The sequence below is a fragment of the Bufo gargarizans genome, chromosome 5 (assembly GCF_014858855.1).
Source record: "Bufo gargarizans isolate SCDJY-AF-19 chromosome 5, ASM1485885v1, whole genome shotgun sequence".
Taxonomy (NCBI): domain Eukaryota; kingdom Metazoa; phylum Chordata; class Amphibia; order Anura; family Bufonidae; genus Bufo; species Bufo gargarizans.
The window spans coordinates 179,259,356-179,282,179 of record NC_058084.1 but is presented as its reverse complement, the minus strand read 5'-3'; the positions used below and the strand labels follow the sequence as shown (position 1 = coordinate 179,282,179).

General features: G+C 41.3%; 1 protein-coding gene across 1 annotated transcript in view; it reads right to left on the bottom strand.

The window, feature by feature from the left end:
* Positions 1-22,824, bottom strand: part of HECW1 (HECT, C2 and WW domain containing E3 ubiquitin protein ligase 1) — a 227,039-nt gene that overhangs the window by 5,480 nt on the left and 198,735 nt on the right. The window contains exons 21-25 of the mRNA XM_044294350.1: positions 16,071-16,223; positions 12,149-12,247; positions 11,772-11,901; positions 2,249-2,395; positions 393-507 (exon numbers count right to left, since the gene is read on the bottom strand). Of these exons, the coding sequence (XP_044150285.1) occupies positions 393-507; positions 2,249-2,395; positions 11,772-11,901; positions 12,149-12,247; positions 16,071-16,223 (644 nt within the window). The remainder of the gene's footprint in view (positions 1-392; positions 508-2,248; positions 2,396-11,771; positions 11,902-12,148; positions 12,248-16,070; positions 16,224-22,824) is intronic.

Sequence of the window (22,824 nt, the reverse complement as noted above, 5' to 3'; positions counted from 1 at the left end):
ATGCGGCATCTGACCCATTTGTTGGATGCTGAAAGGTTAATATATGGGACTAGCCCCTTGACTTTCTAGGATTATTTGTTGTGTGATCACATATGCTTGATGTCTATTTCTGTTCATATATATTTGTGTCCATCATGTGATGGATCTGGCACAGTGTTTAGAATTTTGCTATAAATGGAAGCCATAACACTGACGTGAACAGAGCCTTAGATGCATTTGAATAATTGTCTCCAGTGTACATAGTGTATTGGGTAGAAATCTGTGGCATTTTGCTGTAATATAGAGCTACATTGCCTCTGTGTGCTTTTTTACAGACTCTGTTGAGTGTCATTGCCGCAGAGATATTCTCCACTAGAATAAACTATTAGATGTATAAAATGGGTGTACATTACCTCCTCTGTATTCTGTGTTATTACGCCAATCAATTAAGTCAATTTCTGCTGTACCCGCGATGACTAACTCCAACTCTCTAGCATCAAAAACAGAAACAAGTCTGGAGTCTACGACCTGAAATATAAGCACAATATATTATTACCGTAGATTCACTTTCAGATCTTGCAGTTTTGGCACTTTTTCCAAGAGTAAATTTACATCCTGCCATTGATGATACCCACACAGCTCAGTTTACATGAGCCACAGAAGATTTGAGTATATCCAGCCAAGGCTAACCTCCGACACGCCAGCTGTGGTGAAACTACGACTCTCAGCATGCTCCATTAATTTCTGTGGAGTTCTGAGAACAGCAAGTGTGCATCTTGGGAGTTGTAGTCTTACCACAGCTGGAGTGCCAGAGGTTAGCCATCACAGGTATATGCCATAAGTAACGACATACATTAGTGTGGTGCTCTCTTTTATGACCAAAGAATATTTTTGTGTGGCATGCAGGATGGAATACATTTTGGTACCTTTTGGGCCATGCTGTTTGCTAAGCTGAGGTTCATGGGTGAATACACTGGATCTAGGGGCTTGTGTGAAGATCCAGTGGTGTCACTTAAGTGGAGAATAGTTTCTGGTGGTGCAAATTATTTGACCTTCTACACAGTCGGAGAAGATGATAGTTGCCTCGTCCAGTATTGGATTGTGGATTTCCAGGTAAATTCTTTGGCGGTTGCATTGGCATAGAACTGTTCCATGTTGAAGATTTAAGGCTACATTCACACGTCAGTATTTTTCTATATCCCGAATTTCGGTCCGTTTTTTGCGGATCCGTTGTTCCTGAAAATGTTTCCGTATGTCATCCGTTTTTTGCGGATCCGGAACATGTATAAATTTCACAAAGCAAATAAAGTTGTTTGGATTTCTTTGAAAAAAATTGAAAAAAATAAGTGAATAAGTGATTTCTGTGGGCAGGATTTAATTTCCAGGAACGGATTCCGCATAAAACGGAAGACATACGCAATGACATACGAATGTCTTCCGTTTTTTGCGGAACCATTGACTTTGTATTGTACCAGGATCCGATTTTTGCGGAAAAGAATAGGACAAGTTTTATATTTAATCGGACATGCGGAACGGAGCAACGGAAACGGACAGCACACATTGTGTTGTCCGATTTTTTTCCAGGACCCATTGAAAATGAATGGGTCCAGAACTGGTCCTGATCTGTTCCGCAAAAAAACGGAACAGATCAGGAAAAAAAAAACGGACGTGTGAATTGACCCTAAAAGTAATCTAAAAAGAAGTTAACCGATTTCCAACAAAATATAATTTCCTGTAATATTTTCTATAATTTAGCATGAGAGTTTTTAGAATGAGTGGCAACTCAACTGAGTAATATTTCAGAATGCCACTCCTGGCTATCTCATTACTTCTGTTGATTACAATCTTTTATGTAACTTTAAGAAGCAGTAATCAGAAGCCTGCATGTATGTAAGATGGCTGCATTATTGAAAGAAATGTAAACATTTCAATGCATACTCAGTAAAATATTGCTTTATGCTACAGACTATAAATATTAATTTGATATTTTTGTCAGGATGTAGGAAAGTATTAGATGTAAATGCTTTATCTTAATAAGTGCTGCATACTAGTCGCATGTATCCTAAAAATGTTCAGATACAACTATTTGTAGCTCCATCTTGTGGTTAAACCATGGACATGTTTGTCTGGCTATAAGTAAGACTGTAACTGGCGGAATTGCCTTGATCATGAAATAATGACTTGAGTGAAACAATCTGAGAATAATGGATGAGGGAATGTCAGTGTGGAGCCCAGTCATGCATTTTTAGTTGTATGGCAAATTCCTTACCTCATAAAAGCCCCGTACAAGGGCTTCAGTCTGTTGGACCACTCCCCGCTCCACTCGCCACTTCACCATTTTCTCAATATATTCTTTCTTGTTTTTCTCTGTAACTTGCACATTTGCACCCCCTGACTTCAGCTCTCTCTCTGTGACCTGACATATGTAGAATACAAGTAGGGTTATTCACAATCAGTCGCTCATCTTTTCCATAGTATAGGACTTAAACTGTTGTTTAAGTTTTTTTAAAAATATAGTGTAGGGACAGTGATGTTAAACATTTATGTTATTTACTTTATATGGGAAAGATTTTTCTTTGTACTAGTAAACAGGGTATAAAGGGTCTTCTTAGCGAAGCTCTAACTGACCATTGCTACGTAGAGTCTGTCTTCAGTCTTCAGCATTCTACTGAGCACTGAAGACCCCTATGTGTAACAAGTCAGGTAGGGTGATGGACTGTGATAGTTAGGGCACATGCCCGTACTCAGGGACTAGGGTAGTGGCAAGAGGAAGACTGGAAGCATCTTCAGCACTCAGTAGAACTGATGACTGAAGACAGATTCTCCATAGCCATACACAGTTAGAGCTTTGCTAAGAAGAATTTTTACATGCTGTTTTCTAGTACAAAGAAGCATCTTTCTCTAATAAAGTACCGTATATTACAAAAAATTACCATTCCTGTCACTACACTATATTAAAAATAAACTGAAATGACAATTACACTTAAAAAAAATTCTCTTACAATAGCAGATGCTAATTTCACCATGACTCACTAGACTCATGGCAAGGGCCCTGGAGTGAAATTTCCTATATTCTCATTGTCATGAGAAGACAGAATAATGCAAAAATAATTGTCATACTAACCAAATATTTTGCAGGTTTACCATATGTCTCACACGAAGAATATATTTACAAGCTATGGAGCTCACAAGTTGGAGCTTTGGCAATGTTAAATCATTAGTTCAAAACAACCACTAATCCCAATCTTCAACATGTTGTAACAGAGAACCGCTACCCTAAACTGTTATATGATACCAAACGCAATCCATAGCTTATTTGTTCTCATAAAATGGTTTATTTTATTAAATACAATCAAAAATACCAATAAAATATACTGTGATAGGAAAAATCGAGAATTCCTACCCCCAGACATCCGATAAATTGCAGCTTCTCAAAAACCCATCTTCCTGATGAAGCTCACACGAAACGCATATAGAGGAACTCGATATCCTGGTGGCCTGCATGGTGCAGTGTTACAGCTGGCAAGTAACATTGCGCTACAGTACTACAGTACTACAGTGTTTATGAATTGAGTAGGTACCAATGTTGATGTTTCTTTTTGGATCTTGAGTTTCACCTGTATATAGATAGTGCTATTAGTTATTACATGCCGCAGATCTAGGTTACTGAGAGGCTGCAATTCATCGGATGTCTGAGGGTAGGAGTTCTCAATTTATCCTATCACAGTATATTTTATTTGTATTTTTTAATGTATTTAATAAAATAAACAATTTTATGAGAACAAGTAAGCTATGAATTGCGTTTGGTATTATATAAATGTTAAATCATTTTATAATTGATTATTGTTCTCAATTCTAACCTTAGTTTTGGAAATGGGAATGAGGCCCCAGTAATGTGATTTTTTTTCCCTGTGACCCCTGAAGTCCTAAAACATCTCATCGTCATATGTTCATCATTAAGAATTTTCCATACTTTAACATTTGACATGGGATTTCTTCGAGGAAGAACATAGTTTAAGATCAATGTTTTGTTTGTTAAAACCATGTTTTATTGGTTTCACTAAGAGAGAGTAAAAAAATAAAAATAATCTTTCCGGTAAAGGTTTCTCAAGAATACCATGGAGTTGATGGCCCTTATAACAGTGTGCGGAATATCAGGCAGATGTTTCTTCAATAAGAATGTGAAGTTGAAAGAGGTGGTTGTGGAAAGAGTGGTTTGATGTTTTCAAGGCGTATGTGTCCTAAATTTCATCTACAATATATTTGCAACAAATTATGTGGGTATTTTCAAAACTCTATTAGCTATAGCTTTTCTAAATTTGATCTGTGGGTTACATGTATATAATAATTTTGAGGTCCTTTTTATCCCCAGTGGAGAAGTGCAGCCCTGCTGTGTTCAGTGATTGGCTGAACCAGTCACGTATTCATTACACCATTGCTGTAGCAGGAGGTACAAAATGGCAAGTCATTGGGCATCCTCAGAACAGGAATGGTGGGAGATTTGACTGTACATCTTCAAATTATTTTCATCATGCTGAGACACTTTAAATATTTATTTCTTCCTTGGACAAATCTTTTAAAGGAACCTGTCAGGAGAATCAATCTGTCTGAAGCACAGGCAGCATGAAATCCTCATAGGCGCTCTCATGACAAACAGCAATTTTTTGAGAAAAAAAGTTTCAAAATGAGCCAGAAATGGGGAGAAGAGTCATGGGGTCTTCTCCATGCTTGCCTCGCCTTGATTGACAGGTCTATATACCAAACTATATAGATCTGTCAATTAAGGCTACTTTCACATTAGAGGCAGTCTTCTCCAGCAGGCTCTTCCGGCGGGTGAACAGCCTGCCGGATCGGCGCTGCCGCTAGTGCAGCGCGCGTGCCGCCGGAGGTCCACTCTGGCCCCATTGACTATAATGTCAATGGGGCCGGAGCAGACCTCCAGCGACACGCGTGCACTAGCAGCAGCATAGATCCGGCAGGCTGTTCACCTGCCGGAACAGCCTGCCGGAGAAGGCTGCCACTAATGTAAAAGTAGCCTAAGTTGACCCTGGCAGAGAAAACCCATAGAGAAGCCGCCCCATGACTCTTCTCTCCCATTCTCAGCTTGTCTTTACATCACGTTTTCTCTCAAACACCGCAGTGCCGTAACAGTATGTAACAGAACTTGTTGGGATTTCATTAAAAAAAGGGTTTTTTGAAGAATTCACTTAAAGAATCTAAATTATTTACTACTATTATTCATATTCTTTAGGTGAATTAATCTAAATGGAACCTTTTATTTTTAAAAATGGGCATGTGTCTAAGGCAGGGATCAGCAACCTCCAGTACTTCAGCTGTTCAGAAACGGCAACTCCCAGAATGCTTCATTCACTTCTGTGGGAGTTAGAAGAACAGCCGAGCATGTTTGCATGCTGGGGGTTGTAGTTTCACAGCAGCTGGAGTGCCGAAGGTTGCTGATCCCTGGTCTAGGGTGTTTGGAGTAGAAAGGAGAACAAGACAGGGTTGTCTTAGTTCTCCACTTCTTTTTGCAACTGCCCCTGGAGCTCTTAGCAGTATTATTTAGGCAAGATGAAAAAGTTATTCGCTTTCGTTACGGAGATGTGAAATATCCTTGCATGCAGACGACCTTTTATTTTTGGTAATTCATAATTCGATAGATAGGATGTAGAATGTGATGAACTGGGAACTTTTAAACCCAGAACGGTAATAGTTTTAAATATAGGGCAATCTGAAAAATATTTGGGCATTAATGTGACTTTATTAAGTTGAACATCTACCTACTATCGACATCTAAGGCTACTTTCACACTGGCGTTTTGGCTTTCCGTTTGTGAGATCCATTCAGGTCGGGTGCTATAGAAAGGAAAGATGGATGACGAAGGATAGCAAATCTATCCGAAACGCGTAGAGAGGTCTAGTGGTACCTGTGACATTCCTTAGTCATAGTAGTGATGTCACTTTCGCTCTTTGCGAGCACGAACCACTATAGTGTTTCAAGAGCCGCGCCACCGGCTGGGGCGCGACTATGTTCTATAGCACCCAACCTGTGCCTGCAAGATCCCAGGAATACCCCTCGCAAACGGAGGACCCTGTGTTAAGTGGAGCTCACCCACAAGGTAACTCAGATTGTACTTAGTCCGTGGCGTGCTCTCTAACCAGGGGGTGGGGGTATGCCATGTCCATAGAGGTAGAGCGTGGTATCACTGTTATCTTAGTCCTATACTACATTAGTGCGGCAGTTGCGGTCCTGCTGCGATACCGCAGCTTTGTAGTGAGCAGGGAAGTATAGCGCTATTGGGACATGACGGATCCGCACCATACGCGAGTGTGAAAGTAGCCTAAGTTGAACATCTTAAGTTGAACATCTATCTACTATTCGCCATAGACAAAGTGATGGCAAAAATAAGGCTTTGGAAAAAGCTACCCATATCGATGTCTGGGAGAATAGCATTGCCAAAATATGTTTCTTGCCCATGATTTTTTATGTTTTGTGAAACCTACCAGTGTATATACTGTTAAACTAGGTAAGCCTTTTGAACATTTATTTAGAGAGCTGGTATGGAGAGATCATCAGCCCCAGATGAAATTACAGTATTTAAATTTTGCATAAATTGAGATATGACTACATTAAATAGGGTCTTCACAGTTCAATGTCATAGGGAATTTAAAGACTATACCATATTTAAGATTCTAGAATCAGGATTTTTCCTACAAAAATATTTTGAAGGAATTTCTACTTTAATTTTACTTAATAAAATTTGGTGGTAAATCAGGAGCTTATTAAAGGTGAAGGGAGGCTTTGTGCTTACTCTGTTATGGGGGTAACAGTACCGTAACTTAAAGGAACTTAACAAAATAGATTATAGGTTTTAGAAGAATTAAGTGATTAGATATGTGGACCAAATTTTCACAAGTAAAGGGCTTACGGAATATAAAATATAATAAAATAAAAATTTTGTTGATAATCATATAACTTATTATTACTAATTGAAACGCACTATATAAAAGTGTGAGAATTTGGATTACCCTGTACTAAATGCAAAACCTGATTTAAAGGGAACCTGTCACATTGAACATGGTGTCTGAGCTGCAGGCAGCATGATGTAGAGCAGAAGGAACTGAGCAGATTAATATATACTGTATTTTTGTGGGGAAAAAAACAGTATAACTTGTAATTTATTCATTTAAATTCCTGCTCATTCTTGGCTTTGAAGTCAAGGAGGCGGTCCTATCAGTGATTGACAGCCTTCATTCTATGACGGTATATACGGAGATAGCTGTCAATCACTGATAGGACATCCTCCTTGATGTCAAAGCCAAGAATGAGCAGGAATTTAAATAAATAAATTACAAGTTATACTGAATTGTTTCCCATAAAACTATACATCAATCTGCACAGCTCATCATGCTCTACAGCATGCTTTCTGCAGATTACATTGCATTTTCAAGGTCACAGGTTCCCTTTAATCAAGCAATTTATACCACTAAAGAAATAATCTCTTAAAGGGAGTCTTTCACCTAATCTGAGCGTTTTAGACCGCTCAGATCAGGTTATAGACTCTTTAACCCTCATTACGATCATACCTGTCTCTTATCTGTCCCTCGCCCAGATAATGAAAATAACACTTTTTAAACGTATGTAAATTACCTTCTGAAGGTGCCCAGGGGCGGCGTTACTGGGCGATGTGCCCAGAGAAACACACCTCCAGCCGGCGGACGTCACGAGCGGCACCAGAGGACGGCGGGCTGGGAACTGGCCCGCACCTGCGCACTGCTCTGCCCATTATGGGCAGATGAACAGCTTTTCATATTGCGCATGCGCCGGCCGGCTGTCTTTAGTTGGCCGGCGCATGCGCAATATGAAAAGCTGTTCATCTGCCCATAATGGGCAGAGCAGTGCGCAGGTGCGGGCCAGTTCCCAGCCCGCCGTCCTCTGGTGCCGCTCGTGACGTCCGCCGGCTGGAGGTGTGTTTCTCTGGGCACATCGCCCAGTAACGCCGCCCCTGGGCACCTTCAGAAGGTAATTTACATACGTTTAAAAAGTGTTATTTTCATTATCTGGGCGAGGGACAGATAAGAGACAGGTATGATCGTAATGAGGGTTAAAGAGTCTATAACCTGATCTGAGCGGTCTAAAACGCTCAGATTAGGTGAAAGACTCCCTTTAAGAACACCGAGGCCCTTGGAAAAGAACATAGAACCATTACACAATCAGTCTTGGAAAATGATTTAAATTCATCTCTATCCCTGAACCCCAATTTTTTTGTTTAAAATACTGTAGGTTATATTATTCACCAGAAAAATTAGCTAGATGTTATAGAGAAAGAAGTGATAATTGTAGGAAATTGGGAATGGAAGCTGCAGATGATATTGTTATGGACAATTGTTGTGGAACCACTGTGCCAACTAAGGCTGCGTTCACATCTCCATTAGAGATGATCCAGCAGCCTGATCTGGCATAAATACTGGCTGTCGAACGGACAAAAACCACTGCATGCAGCATTATTTGTCAGTCCAAAATCAGGTATTTTTGGTGGAAAGCTGACAGATCCTTTTATAGCCAATATAGATCCGGCAGTGATCTGTTGAATCCAGCAATACCGGATCCAGTGAACACCAGTAAGCAGTTCTCTGATGGAACATCCTGCAGGAAACGATAAGCGGAGATGTGAACGTGGCCTAACTGGTTTGATGATGGGCTAGACCTGAGGGTGTTGTACTGGCGGTCCCATGGTTTTCACCCTTCAAAGGGGTTGTCTCATAATAGACAATAGGGGCATATCGCTAGGATATGCCCCCATTGTCTTATAGGTGTGGGACCCGCTGGGACCCGCACCTATATAGAGAACGGATCCCCGAAAGTGAAGGAGGGCGCACTGCACATGCGCAGCCGGCCTCCATTCATTTTCTGTGGGGCTGGAGAAAATAGCTGAACGCTGGCTCGGCTATTTCGTCAAGCCCATAGAAGTGAATGGGAGAGATGGACGGTCATGCGCAGTGCGCTCCCATTCACTGCTATGGGGAGCCGGTTTGGTGGTGGCCGGACCGGAGTCCTCCAGCCACCACCTTGCGGGGCTCTGTTCCCGATATAGGTGCGGGTCCCAGTGGTGGGACCCGCACCTATAAGAGAATGGGGGCATATCCTAGCAATATGCCCCCATTGTCTATGATGAGACAACCCCTTCAACTCTTATACAGGTATCTGGACTTCACTGCAGGGGACCAGGGAACATTAACTCACGCAATACTGAACTAGGGAGAGACACAAAGCACATTGGCACTAATTCAGAACCACAAGTAATCAAGGCCAGGATGCATGGAATAGTGGCAACATAAACAGTTATTGAACACAACAGCAAAAATTCAAACCCACAAAAAGCCGGCACCTTAGTGTTCGGTACAATGGCACAAGTGAAACTGTAACAGATATCCATTAATTGTCGACTTGTCCGGCCATCCAGAACTGCTGGGTCTTGGTTGCTGATCAGATACACAAATGCTTTGAAATTAATATCTAACTACAGAAACAATAATACTCGGCCTTTGTAAAGGGTTAATTCAAAAGCACTTGAGTGCTAAAATGAAGTTATTATTTTATGTGAGAAAATCCATTATAAAGAAAGGGAAGCACCATCCTTGAATGAATGGGTAAAATACACAAACTATTTTGATAAGGTTTATCTATAATTAGTAAAGAGAAAAAGATGATAAGTAGTTGGATATTAATATGAGATTAGAGGAACAATCAATACTGAAAATCTAAGATTAATATGGGAGAAGGAGGAGACCCTGGGTGTGGGTGAGGGGGGATTTATTTATTTTTTATTATTATTTATTTTTTGTATTTTTGGAGGGTAGAAGGCTTAGTTGTTATTTACTTTAATTGCATTTTGATTTGTATACAACTGAGATGCTTGGACAAATATGCTTATTGCTTACAAGAGAAAAGACAATGTAAAGATGATACCAAAAATGTATATGGGTGTATGTATATATATATATATATATATATATATATAAGTATATAAATAAAGATGAAAAAAAAAAATGAATTATTAAAAGTGTTTTCCAAGACTTAAATACCTATCCTCTGGATAAGTCATGAGTATCTGATTGGTGGTGGTCCGACATAATATCCCCACAATCAACTGTTTGAGAAGGCGCTGGTGGTCCTGTGATGCCCATTAACTTCTATGGGGCTGAGCTGTGTCTAGGTCATGTGACCGATGAATGTGTTGTCACTTGGCCTAGGGAAAGCTCGAGAACACCGTGGCACTCCTGTGAGGGCCGGTGCCTTCTCAATCAGCTGATCGGTGAGGGTCCTGGGTGTTAGACCCCCAGATACTTAAGTCTCGGAAAACCACTTTAACTTTCCTGTATATGGCTTTAATAAATAAGTACAGTAAATACTGCAACACCTACTAACCTTGCATTATCCTTAAACAATGAAAAAATAAAGAAAAAAATAGTTGATGTAATTAGCAAAAATTTAACTTGTATATCCAGGATGCCTGAGCAAAATCTGTAACATATCCCCCACCTATTAATTGTCATATATAATAGTGGACTGGCCATGCAGAACCAAAAATGATGCAGTTCTGTACAACTGTAAAACGACAGAATTTCATTAACAATTGTCAAAACCATCATGTGTGAGTACATCCTAAAATCACGTACAGATTTTCCACCAATAATATGCCTGGCATTTTCAATCAGTGTGGACAGTTTCAAAATATGCAGAGTCACAATATACGTATAATAAGTCATAACAAATTAACAATATATGTATTTCCTAGAGGAAAAGATGCCAAAAAAATATTTCATGGGAAATGAGAAAATTTACTAAAACAGACATTTCAAGAGAGCCATGATATCCGCTTTAAGGCATCATGCACACAACCATATTAAGGATCATTGTAGTAAGCAAATCTGTAATACAGTAGCTATAAATTCTATGGGCACACTTTGTACCTCCAGGTGCCTGCATTTTTATACTGGGATGCAGAGAGGTTTCTTCTGCAAGTCTCAGAAAAGTTGCGTGAACAAAAAGATGTTGCAATGCGACATTGCGATCTTCGTGTCATGTGGCACATGTCTCGCCGCAGCTTAATGGGATTGTGCAGCTGTTAATATTGATGACCTATCTTCAGGATAGAGCATCAATATCTGATCGGCAGGGATCCGACACCCGGCACTCCCACCAATCAGCTGTTTGAAGAGAAGGTGACGCTCTTCATTACACTGCACTTCGTCTCAAAAGTGTAGTGTAATATTCAAGTAAATGGAGCAAGTACTTGTAATTACACTACGGCACTGCTCCACTGGCGACAAGGCTTAGTGCAATGAGGAAGCGGTGCTCGCATGGAGCGCCTCCTCCTCTTCAATGATATTGGTGGGGATGATATTGATGATCTATCCTGATGATAGATCATCAATATAAGCGGCTTCAAAATCCCTTTAATGTACGCCAGGCAGATTTTATTCCAGCGGACTTTAGACTTAGGGAACTACCATATGTTCAGTTTTCCTGATGCACTTTTGGAAGCCAAAACCAAGAGTGAATTCAAAAAAAGGGAGAAGTCATATATGTTCTTAATACTTTTTCTACTTTTATGATCCATTTCTGATTTTGGCTTCCCAAACTGCATCAGTAAACCTGACCATGTGGCCGTACCCTTAGACTAGCATAGGAGACACCAGTCTTCTCTGCTGTGTGAATAACATGTCTAAATTAGCAAAAAAGGAATTTGTTTTATAAGTTCTATTATAGCTTTATTAGTAACTTAAACTTACCTGACCAAACACTTCTTCATTTACTGTGAATGTTAGATCCAAGATGTCTGTGATGTCATTGTCCTTCATCCACTGCAAACTTTGGTGGAATTCTTCATCCAAGTATTCGAGATCACTGAGATCACAGGGGCTAGAATGACATTGGTAAGTAAACTATGGGCTATGACTTGTAATAACGTGGGGTAAATCTGTTATCATCAAGAAGTTATACTGCACTACATGAGCATCAAAATCTAACCTACAGGCAAAGTAATTTGCGAATTGTGCCTATAGAGACATTCTAGAAATACCATAATGAGCAATTCCCTGGTAATGAAATAAAATACACAAAACTCTACGGTATTTCTACGTTGCATATAGTGCAGGTCTATACTTACAGTCTTAAAAGCGCCTTATAGAATGGCCGTGTGAAAAAGGCATCGAGAAGATACTGGTGGATGAGGGCAAGGCCAAGGATACGACCACTGAACCGGAACCTGGACAAAAGCAAATCTCTTTGTAAATGGATATTCACATACCTTATTAATACAAAAGAATTATAATAAAGGAACAAGAAAAAAGAGTGAAAAAAAATATATAGGATTCAGGAAGTTGAAGATATAGTTGGGATGGGGAAGTTTATTCAATACACACAGTAGGCTTCCTGTTCACCAAGCCAGATTGAAGTCAACTACAGTAAGCCAGTTAGGGTGGCCACACATGGCTCAAAAATCTATTAAATATATTGCATATAACAAAACAATGTACATACAGTTCTGTATGTATGTTGGTTGTCCCTCAGTGCAATGCGTCACTAATACCTATGGACAGGTTCTCTGGGATATACCCATAGTACAGATTGTCCTTATTGCAAAGAAAAATTGGGGGTCAGTCAGCACATCCAGCGCGCAGGTGCGCGTTGCCATGGCTGAAAGCACAAAAGCAAAAAAATATACAATGCAACAGCACTCTGCAAACCAAAGAAAGTACAATAATGCCAAAGTAATAGAAAGTATTCTGGTGCTAATGCTACGCTTATAAATTTGAGATGCTTGGCAAATATATTTTGTACAAAATTATTTGGGCCCTTCTGCCAAACGTCAAGGCGATCTCAGTAAGACGGGAACCTAACAGTAAATACATTAAATTCCTTATGCAGTACTTGACATGGCTACTGTAAACTTTTTGTAATAAACTTTGTCAAATCCTACAACTATATTGCATATACAGATTTGAATATAGTGTAGTAGATGTAATGTTCTTAAAAGGGTTGCCCGCCTTTCACCCTTTCAGTTAGAAATACCCCTAGAAAAAAAAAAAGATGGTCATAAGGTGTCTTGAATTTTGCTGGGTCTTCTAGCAAACAGCTGGAATCTGATTCTTCTGTAGCACCACTACTGGAGGAATGATGCATTACATGATGCTCATTGAAATCAAGGTGCTGTCTGTGAAATGGACATTCTGGGTCCACCACAGTGAGAAACTCTTTGTGGTATATATCTCTTCTCTGATGGGGGAGGGTGGATGGTTGTGATAGACTACCCTAAAAAGATGTGTTTTTAGGGAGTGCCTAAAACTGTGTAAGTTGTGAATTAACTTAACTGCTTGCAGTAGAGTGTTCTTAGGAGGGGACTGGCCATAGAACCTACAGGGAAACTTCCTGGTGGGCTGATGCCCAGGGGGTCACTTGAGCCCTCCTCATGGCCACCAGCTGGAAAAGTACTGTTCTAAAGTTCCCACAGTTAAATAATGCTTGGGGCGTCAAGCACTTATGTACTTGGCCAGCGGCTGAAGTTTCCCTCCCACCTCCTGAATTCAACTGTATTACTATCCACAGGCAACTGGAGTAGGAAGATGGAACATGGAAGCTGGCACTGGCCACCACAGGGGACAGATTTTTGGGTGGTATTTTGTGCTGCTGGGGCATTATTTCGTGACTCACTGTGGTATTTTGCTCTGCTGGAGAAGTATTTTGTGCCGCAATATGGTATTGGCAGCCCCACCTACTTGTGTTGGCTCTGCCTTTTGTCAATTTGGACCCACCTGCTACATGGGAACACTTTTAAATTAAAAAATTCCAGGGTCACTTTAAGTTCCCCCCTGGGCATTCTAGAGCAGCTCAGGAGAAGTCTTGAAGATGGGCCTGAGAGGTTCGGATTATGGAGAATGTTACCCATAAATCATTTGCAGAGAGTAGTGCACAGGAAGAGTGGTAGACAGAGATGAGGAGGAGATGTAGGGGTGTGCAGAACTGTGGAGGGCTTTGTTGGTGAGAATGAGCAGTTTAAATGGAACCCTGGGATGATGGGAGTTCAACAGCTGGAGAGCCACAGGTTGGAGATCACTACAGCAATAAATATGGATATGTAGCATTTTTATCACAGTAGGGTTTGACAACATAACTTGAAATATATATGATGGGTTCATAATCAACATGAATAGTTAAAATGTGCTTCAACAGCAGCGTGATGTATAAAGCAAACTACGTAAGAAATACTATAAAATGGACCCTTATTTTAATAATACAGCAGCCAACATTTCTGGAAAATCTTAGAAGGAACATAAAGTGCTAATTATGTGCTTTTGTGAATTAATGGGCCAATCTGGCTTTCCATATGTTCAAAAAATAAGATTAATGACTTTAAGGTCAGCGTGCTAACTGTCAAGCAGTTTTCCTGACCTCCAGCATATAAACTGCACACTGTAGATCCTGCCATACCAGGTAATGATGACATATTAGCTTTGGCGCAATAATACTCATATGTTTGCTTTGACAAATGATCACAAATGGACACACTGCTTTAATTATTGGACATAAGAATGTCAGGTGGACAGAGCACTACTGGGAACAGAAGGTCTATGGTGCGTGGCCGTCTCCGGGAACACTAGCAGGATTGTGTTTGTCTCACAGCTGTTTCTTAGCGTGCAGGGTTTGGAAAATGAAGCCTCGTGTCCTGGCAGAGAAAAGTAATGTGCTTCATGCATAAAATAACATACAAATGCTGATATTGTATGGCTCCAGATATACAGTATGTGCACAGTAAAATATGGTCATAACATTTTGCACTTTATTGTATTTAAAAACTATAAGGTTGCTTTCACATTTGCCTTTTTGATCCAGTTTTTAATGCATAAAAACTGCATCAAAACCATACGTGTGAAAGTACCTTCTTCAGTCGTTTTTTAGCAGGAGCCTTCCAGCAATTCAGTGCAGAAGCAGTAGAGACATCTTAATCTTTGTCCTCCAGGTATGAAAAATGACTAAAGCAGTAATTAAGATATGTCCTGAAAAGGATCGATTTTTACCATTGCTGCTTATTTGCTTCATTGGGAAGTAAAAATACTTTTAAGCCTCATTCACACATCAGTGTTTTGGTCAGTGATTGCCATCAGTGATTGTGAGACAAAACCAGAAGTGGAGCCTCCACAGACATAAGGGAAAGATCTGCATCTGTTCTGTGGTTAGACCCGCACCTGGTTTTGGCTCAAAATCACTGATGGAAAACACTGACGTGTGAATGAGGCATTATTCCATATGCAAATAAGCAGTTAAGTGCACCAAGCCACTCTGTGCACCCCTGCTCCTCCTGCTTCCTCTGCCAGCCTCTCCCTCTTGATCTGCAGTGCCAGACGAGATGACTATGCAGGAACCTGGTACTGTCAAGAAGGAGAGGGAGAGGGGCTGGCAATGGAAGCAGAAAGAGCAAGGGTTCACAGAGTGGCTTGGGCGTGCCCTCCGTGCACTTAACTGCTGAATTACATATGGATTAAAAATATATTTCTACAGAATTAAGCAACAGATTGTGAAAGGTATCATAACATTCAGCTGAGCTAGCCCTACAAGACATTGTGCCTGATTTATAATTATCTGATGACAGACTCCCTTTAATTGTGGCAAAACGTATTTAAAGGGACACTACCTTCACATAGTAACAGTTTATATGTCTATATACTATGTATTATCTTACAAAAAAACAAGTGGATGATTTTCTGGATATAGTATTTAGAAATTACTCTATGTATTCTACTTCCTGTCCTGGTTCTTAACTTCCTCATTCATATGGACTTTTAGCATGAAAAATAGCCTCGCTTGACTTTCTCAGTGGGCTGACTGCTAAAGAAGGACTATATTTAATTTACGATGGCACAGTACTGACAAAAGAAAAAAGAAAAAGCCAAAAAATGATTTAAAAAGTATTCTATGAATACTGAGTATACCCCTTTCTGACAGAAGTAAAGTTTGGTATAGTTTTCTAGTACCTTTTGCTATCAGAAATAAGGATAAAGCCTGACAGAGGCTGTAAAAAAAAAATCACTCACCATTCAAGATGGTTTTCCACAAATGCAGACATTGGGCTGATCTGCACCGTGTATGTGTCATTTGCTGAATATTCAAATAGGCCGTAATATGGATTGAAGAGCTCTTGGGAAAGAAGGAAGAAAAACTCTCTTGAAGGTCCGCTGTAGTCCAGCCTGGAATAAAAGAAATCCTCTTAAAAGAACCCATAACTTGAATTCAATGCTTTCTGGTACAGAATGCCATTGAGATGGTACCGTTCTAAGTGACCTGCTCATTTTTGCTACATCATTTTACAAGCGCATACAGTAGACCATGAATATCTTGGAGGGGTTCGCAATGCCATATGTGAAACCAGTTACTGGTCACACTTGTGAGTATGCAAAGGGCACAGAGAGGGAAACAAATGGTTTAGGATTGGCATACTCTTCCTTCTACTGGTTTTGTGTTGGAGCAGGAACTGTTGCTGATGGTATACAGTACTTTGAAGAACTAGAGTGACACAGATAACAAAGATGATTTGAAGTTGGTGGACAGTAACCATAGCTAATTAAAAGCACATTAAAATATGATATAAATGCAATGCATAAATATAATGTTCTGTTCACAAAAACAAATAACAAGACCATGTAACAATGATTTCATTTGGCCAATTGTTACATGGAAGCTGTTATGAATCTACTAACTAAAGTGCTTTATTAGGGTGGAGTCACACTCAGCTTTTTGTGGAAGGTTCTGATGCACTATTTGAGCCACAGCCAGAGGCAGATCCAGCAGGTAGGAGAAGAATAAGTTTTTCTTTTATTTGAAATAAAAAAACTCCCTATGTAGGACCTGTCAACACACCTGACATGTCTGTTTTAGTAACTACGGTACTTGCATTCCCTGTGTAATAACAATTACATAGTTACATAATTACATAGTTAATACGGTTGAAAAAAGACACAAGTTCAACCAAGGGAAAGGTGGGGACGCGAATCCCAGAATGAAGTGAGACTATGATTTCTACACATTTTCATAAGCATTAATGTCATTTACTTTTAAGAATTCATCCAAACCCTTTTTAAAACTGTCCACTGTTCCTACTGTGACCACGTCCTGAGGAAGTCTATTCCACAGATTCACAGTTCTTACACTAAAGAAGCTATGACACTTCTGGAGACTGAACTTTTTCTTCTCCAGTTGGAGGCAGTGCCCCATTGTCTTTTGAGGGCATTTGACATGGAACAGTTTTCCACTGTATTTTTTTATGGCCCATTTATATATTTGTATAGGTTAATCATTTCCCTTCTTAGACATCTCTTCGCAAGACTAAATAAATGTAATTCTTTTAATCTTTTTTTCACAACTAAGGCCCCTTATAATTTTAGTCGCTCTCCTCTGTACTTTTTCCAGCTGCAGAGCGTCCTTTTTAAGGACTGGTGCCCAGAACTGAACTGCATATTCCAGATGAGGCCGTACCAACGCTTTGTAAAGTGGTAATATTACGTCCCTGCCCCGCGAGTCCATGCCTTGTTTAATGCATGACAATATCCTGGTGGCCTTAGAAGCAGCTGATTGACATTGTATGCTGTTATTTAATGTACCATCTACAAGGACACCCAAATCATTCTCTATAAGTGACTCTCCCAGTGTTACATCCCGTAGGACATATGAAGCACAGAGATTATTACTACCAAGCTACAGAACTTTACATTTATCCACATTGAACCTCATTTGCCAAGTTGATGCCCAATCAAGTCAGTTTGTATTTAATGGACATCTTCCATAGACTGCACAGTACTACACAGTTTAGTGTCATCTGCAAAAATAGAAATGGCGCTATTAATCATATTCTTGATATGATTAATAAATAAATTAAATAATAGAAGACCCAGCACTGAACCTTGGGGTACACCACTTATAACCCGGGACCATTCTTAATAGGAGTCACTGACCACAACTCTCTGGACAGGGTCCTTCAGCCAGTTTTCAATCCAATTGCAAACTATACTTTCCAAGCCTATAGACCTTATTTTACCCATTAAAAGTCTATGAGAGATGTCACGTGCCCTACCTCCTCTAAGAGCGTTGTCTAAGTGAACCCCTCGATCTTCACAGTACCCCTGATGGTGGGGATAGACTTTCCCGAGGGGAACACCAGGTCGCTACCTTTTGAGGAGGATAGGCACATGAGGCAGCTGGTCCAGGCGGACCAGGAGGTGCCTGAGAAAGCTACCAGAGGTACAGGCATTGTCAGCAGGCTGAGTCATTACCAGGAGCAACAGTACAGGACTGAAGGATGAGGCAGAGGCAAAGTCAGACAGGCAATAAGTCAGGGCAGGCGGGACAGGTACAGGTCAGGCAATCTAGATCGGCAACAGGAGAGTCAAGAAAAGCAGGCAGGGATCAAACAGGTAGCAGAGTCCAGGAACACAAGCGGATATCAGGAACCTTAGCAGGACACAAGAACCTTGACACTGAGGCATCTGGGAAGGGGGCTGAGCCACTTATATATGTGCAGGAGAGCTAGGGTTGGTTGGCGAGGTCACATGATCCAACCCATAAAACACAGGAAGTGACGCACGCAGGCCCTTAAGGAAATGCTGCAGGAAACAAGCAGCAAGCATGCTGTGGCCAGGGATGAAAGGAAACACTGACGGCAGATCACCGCTGAACATGGTGCTCAGTAGCCGCTGTTACAAGGGACAGTATCAAAAGCCTTTGCAAAATCCAGAAACACTACATCCACAACCTCCCCTCTATCCAGGCTTCTACTCACCTCCTCATAAAAACAAATCAGGTAAGTCTGACAACTTCTGTCCTTGGTAAACCCATGTTGGTTATCACTTATAATATCATTTACAGTCACATACGTCTATATATAGTCCCTTAAGAGTCCTTCAAACCTTTTTCCCACAACAACTAACTGGTCTATAATTACCTGTGAAGGACCTTGATCCTTTTTTGAATATGGGTACCACATTTGCCTTGCGCCAATCACTTGGTACTGTACAAGTTCCATAGAAGTCGCTACAGGGAGATTATTCCTTGCCCCTCCGCTGATTCCCCTTAAAAACGCTGGCCGCCGCCGCTAGTGCAGCCAGGGCCATCTTTAACACAGGGCAAAAGGGGGCAGCTGCCCCCGGCCCAGTTGCTCCTGGGGGGCCCAAGGCAGCTGCCTCTTGAGCCCCGCTGGCCACTCGTGATGTTGGGGCTGAGGCAGGGCACAGGGAGATGAGCGCTTCCATTGTGGAAGCGCTCATCTCCATAGTCATCTGTATCGCCGTCCTCAGGACAGCGATACAGATGGAAGTGCTGCGGCAGTGCAGGGGAGAGAGAGGCGTCTACCCTGTTCCTCTGATAGGCTGCAGGCGGCACAATGACGTCATCGCGCCGCCTGAGCTGTACAGTGCGGGACACAGGCCGGAAAAGGCCTGCATCGCATCGCTGCCAGCCTGATGGAGGTAAGTGTTTTGTATATGGTACTACTACTGGCACATCATTGGGGAGCATCTATGGGGGCACCTGTTACTGAAACATGATTGGGGGCATCCATTGGTGCACCTATTACTGGCACATGATTGGGGGGCATCTATGGGGGCGCTTGTTACTGGCACATGATTGGGGGGCATCTATTGGGGCACTTGTTACTGGCACATGATTGGGGGGCATATATGGGGGCACTTCTTACTGGCACATGATTGGGGGCATCTATGGGGGCACTTGCTATTGGCACATGATTGGGGGGGCATCTATGGGGGCACCTGTTACTGGAACATGATTGGGAGGCATTTATGGGGCAGTTGTTACTGGCACTTGATTGGGGGGCACTCTGGGGGCATCTATGGGGGCACTTCTTACCTGATATTATTGGTGGCACTTTTTAGTGGCACATTATTGGGTGGCACTATGGGGGCATTTCTTACTGGCACTATATTGGGGGCACTATAGGGGCATCTACTGAGGCCACAAATAAGGGGTATTTTATATGGGGGAAGGGCGGAGAGGAACACTATGGGGGCTTCTACTGAGGCCACAAAGAAGGGGTATTTTATATGGGGGCTCTGCATGGGGCACATTATGGTGGGTACTATGGGGAAGGGGAAAGAGGAGTTCTATGGGCTCCTCTATGGGGGGCACTAAGAAGGGGTATTTTTGCAAATTATGGGGGACACTGAGGACATCTACTGGGGCACTATATATATGGGGAATTTTATACTGGTACATTATGGGGGCACTAGGAAGAAGGGGGAGAGGAGCACTATGGGGCATTTACTGGGGGCACTATATAGGGGTATTTTATACTAGCACATTATGGGGGCACTATGGGGACATTAGCTCAACTGGGGGCATTAAAAGGGGGTATATTTTGCACTGGCACATTATAAGGAGAATTATTACTACTGGGGGGCATTATGATGGGTTTTAGTACTACTTGGGGTCTATGGGGAACATGATTACTAGCATGGGATTTATGGGAGCATTATTACTTCTGGGGCACAGTGGGGACATGTTGGGGGCACTGTAGGAGCACTATTACTACAATGTGTGCTCTAGCAGAGAATTATTCCCATTGGTGGGACTTTTAGGAGCACTATTACTGTGGTGGCACCTTATCACAGTATCAGCTTACCACAATTATTTTTGGGAGACGTTATGTTTACACTATTAGTGTCAGGTGCACTATTTTCTGGGCACAGTTATTTTAGGGCACTGTGTGCCAATAATTATTGAGGGGCATTATCGGCATGGTACTACTATTATCAGGGGGGTTTATCTTTTTCTGCAGTATAGTATTGGGGAGCACAGCGGCACAGTATTGAGGGTGGTAGGATGATTTGTCCAGAAGATGGGAGGATGATGGAAAAGCAGTAAACTAAGACTTTGTTTGTCAAACTGCAGAGATGAGAAATGGCTGAAAAATCGTGGTCTATGGCTGAAAAATGGTGGTCTGGTCTGAAGGTCTGAAAGGAGAAGATGAAAGAGAACATCTACATCAAATAGACGTCACTGGATGTAAGAGGTATGTGGAGCTGTATTACCCTGTATGTAGGGGTGGATGGAGGGGTTAGTAGTACAGTACTATCTGCACATTGTAAAAAAAAGTAATCTGCAAAATACTGTATATTTGTATCAGAAGTTGTCCTTTTTTTTAATTTTTAGAATAATGATACAGCCATTTTATTTGATACTTTTGTGCTGATTTCTTTCCCCCCCTCTATATTAAGGGATACTATAGTCACCAGAACCACAACAGCTAAACGTAGTAGTTCTGGTGTCTATAGCATGTCTCTGCAAGCTGTCTGTGTTTTAATGAATGCCACACCCCTTGCTTCAGGTGTTGCTTGTTGGTAAACTACCTTTCCCATAAGTAGCAGCTTCTCACTCTTGGAGGTACGGTTTATAGATTTTCTTCCTGCCTTCTAACTAGCTGGTCGGTTGTACTCTGTGGTGCTTCTGGAGTTGCCAGTTACCTACTTTCAGATACGTCTTGTCTGTTTTTATTGTTTTTGATTTGTTATATTCCCTGTTTGTTTCTGGGCCTGAGACAGAGACTTCCATTCGTCCATCTGGGGAAGAATGGGTTGCTCTGGTCCTAACCTCATTCCAGGGCCTTATAGGGATATAAGGGCCTAGGTATACAGCATATGAATATTCCTACCTCCAAGGTCTATTCATATTGATAGGTAGTTAGGGCCCGGATTAGGGATGTTTAGGAGGTGACCTGTTTCTTCCCTAGTTTCCAGGCCCAGTTACTGTTCCCCTTCCCTCGTGTGTTTAGTGTGGCATTGTTTCCCCCACACTAATCGTTACAAGTGGCCACTCATCATTATTAAAGTTTACTTATTAGTGTGTTTTGGTGGAGGGCGTGATTGCATGCTAGGGTGTGGGAAAGCGGGATCCCGGGGGACAAAGTAAATTCTTGCCCAAGGTCCAATCAATATTAAAGACGGCCCTGAGTACAGCGGTGATCGGTCAGTTTTGCCAAACTGAAAGTACTGCCCACGTGCTTCACTATGGGCTCCTCGGCAGCCAAGTGAAACTGCTATTGGCTTGGAGGGAGAGGGCAGCACTGCCATTGGCTGCCTGTGTATTTCCGCCTAGCAGGGCCTGCAGAGGCAGAAAGGAATGCGGCTTGGGGAATTAACATCAGGAAACAGTGTTGCTTTAAACTATAAAGAAAAGTTTTCGAGAGTGTTTCTCTCTTTCTCAGGTCTGAAGCAATACCGAGGAAGAAAGGAAAACTCTTGAAAGCTTGTCTTTTAAGTATTAGGTTAGTACAATAAAAAGGTATCCCTGCACATGGCAATAGTCTCGTATTTTGTAATTTTATTTATATATACTTATTTTTTTATTTTTTTAAGTAGTATGATTAAGTGGTGAAAATTATTAGTGCCCCCCCAATTTTGACTGTGGTATCTTATGTGCCCCCCTATATATTTTTTCTAGAGTTGCCACTGACCAGTTCCTAGAGAATCTTTAAAAATTATAAACAGGGGCACATCTATGAATGAACTGATCTCTTTAAGAACTCTGGACCCGGAGCCTTGTTCACATTTACCTTATTTAACTTATCCTAGACCATATCTACAGTTATCCAATTGAGTATATCACTGGCTGTACTAACAGCCCCAGCACCACAGATATCAGCTCCTTTCTCTTCTTTTGTATATAGAGAGCTATAAAAAACATTAAGTAACTCTGCCTTTTCCTTATCTTCAGTGACTAACCCCCCTTTACCAATTCTAGAGCATCTTTTCACATAACTGTGTTGTGCCATTCCTCTGATATTGC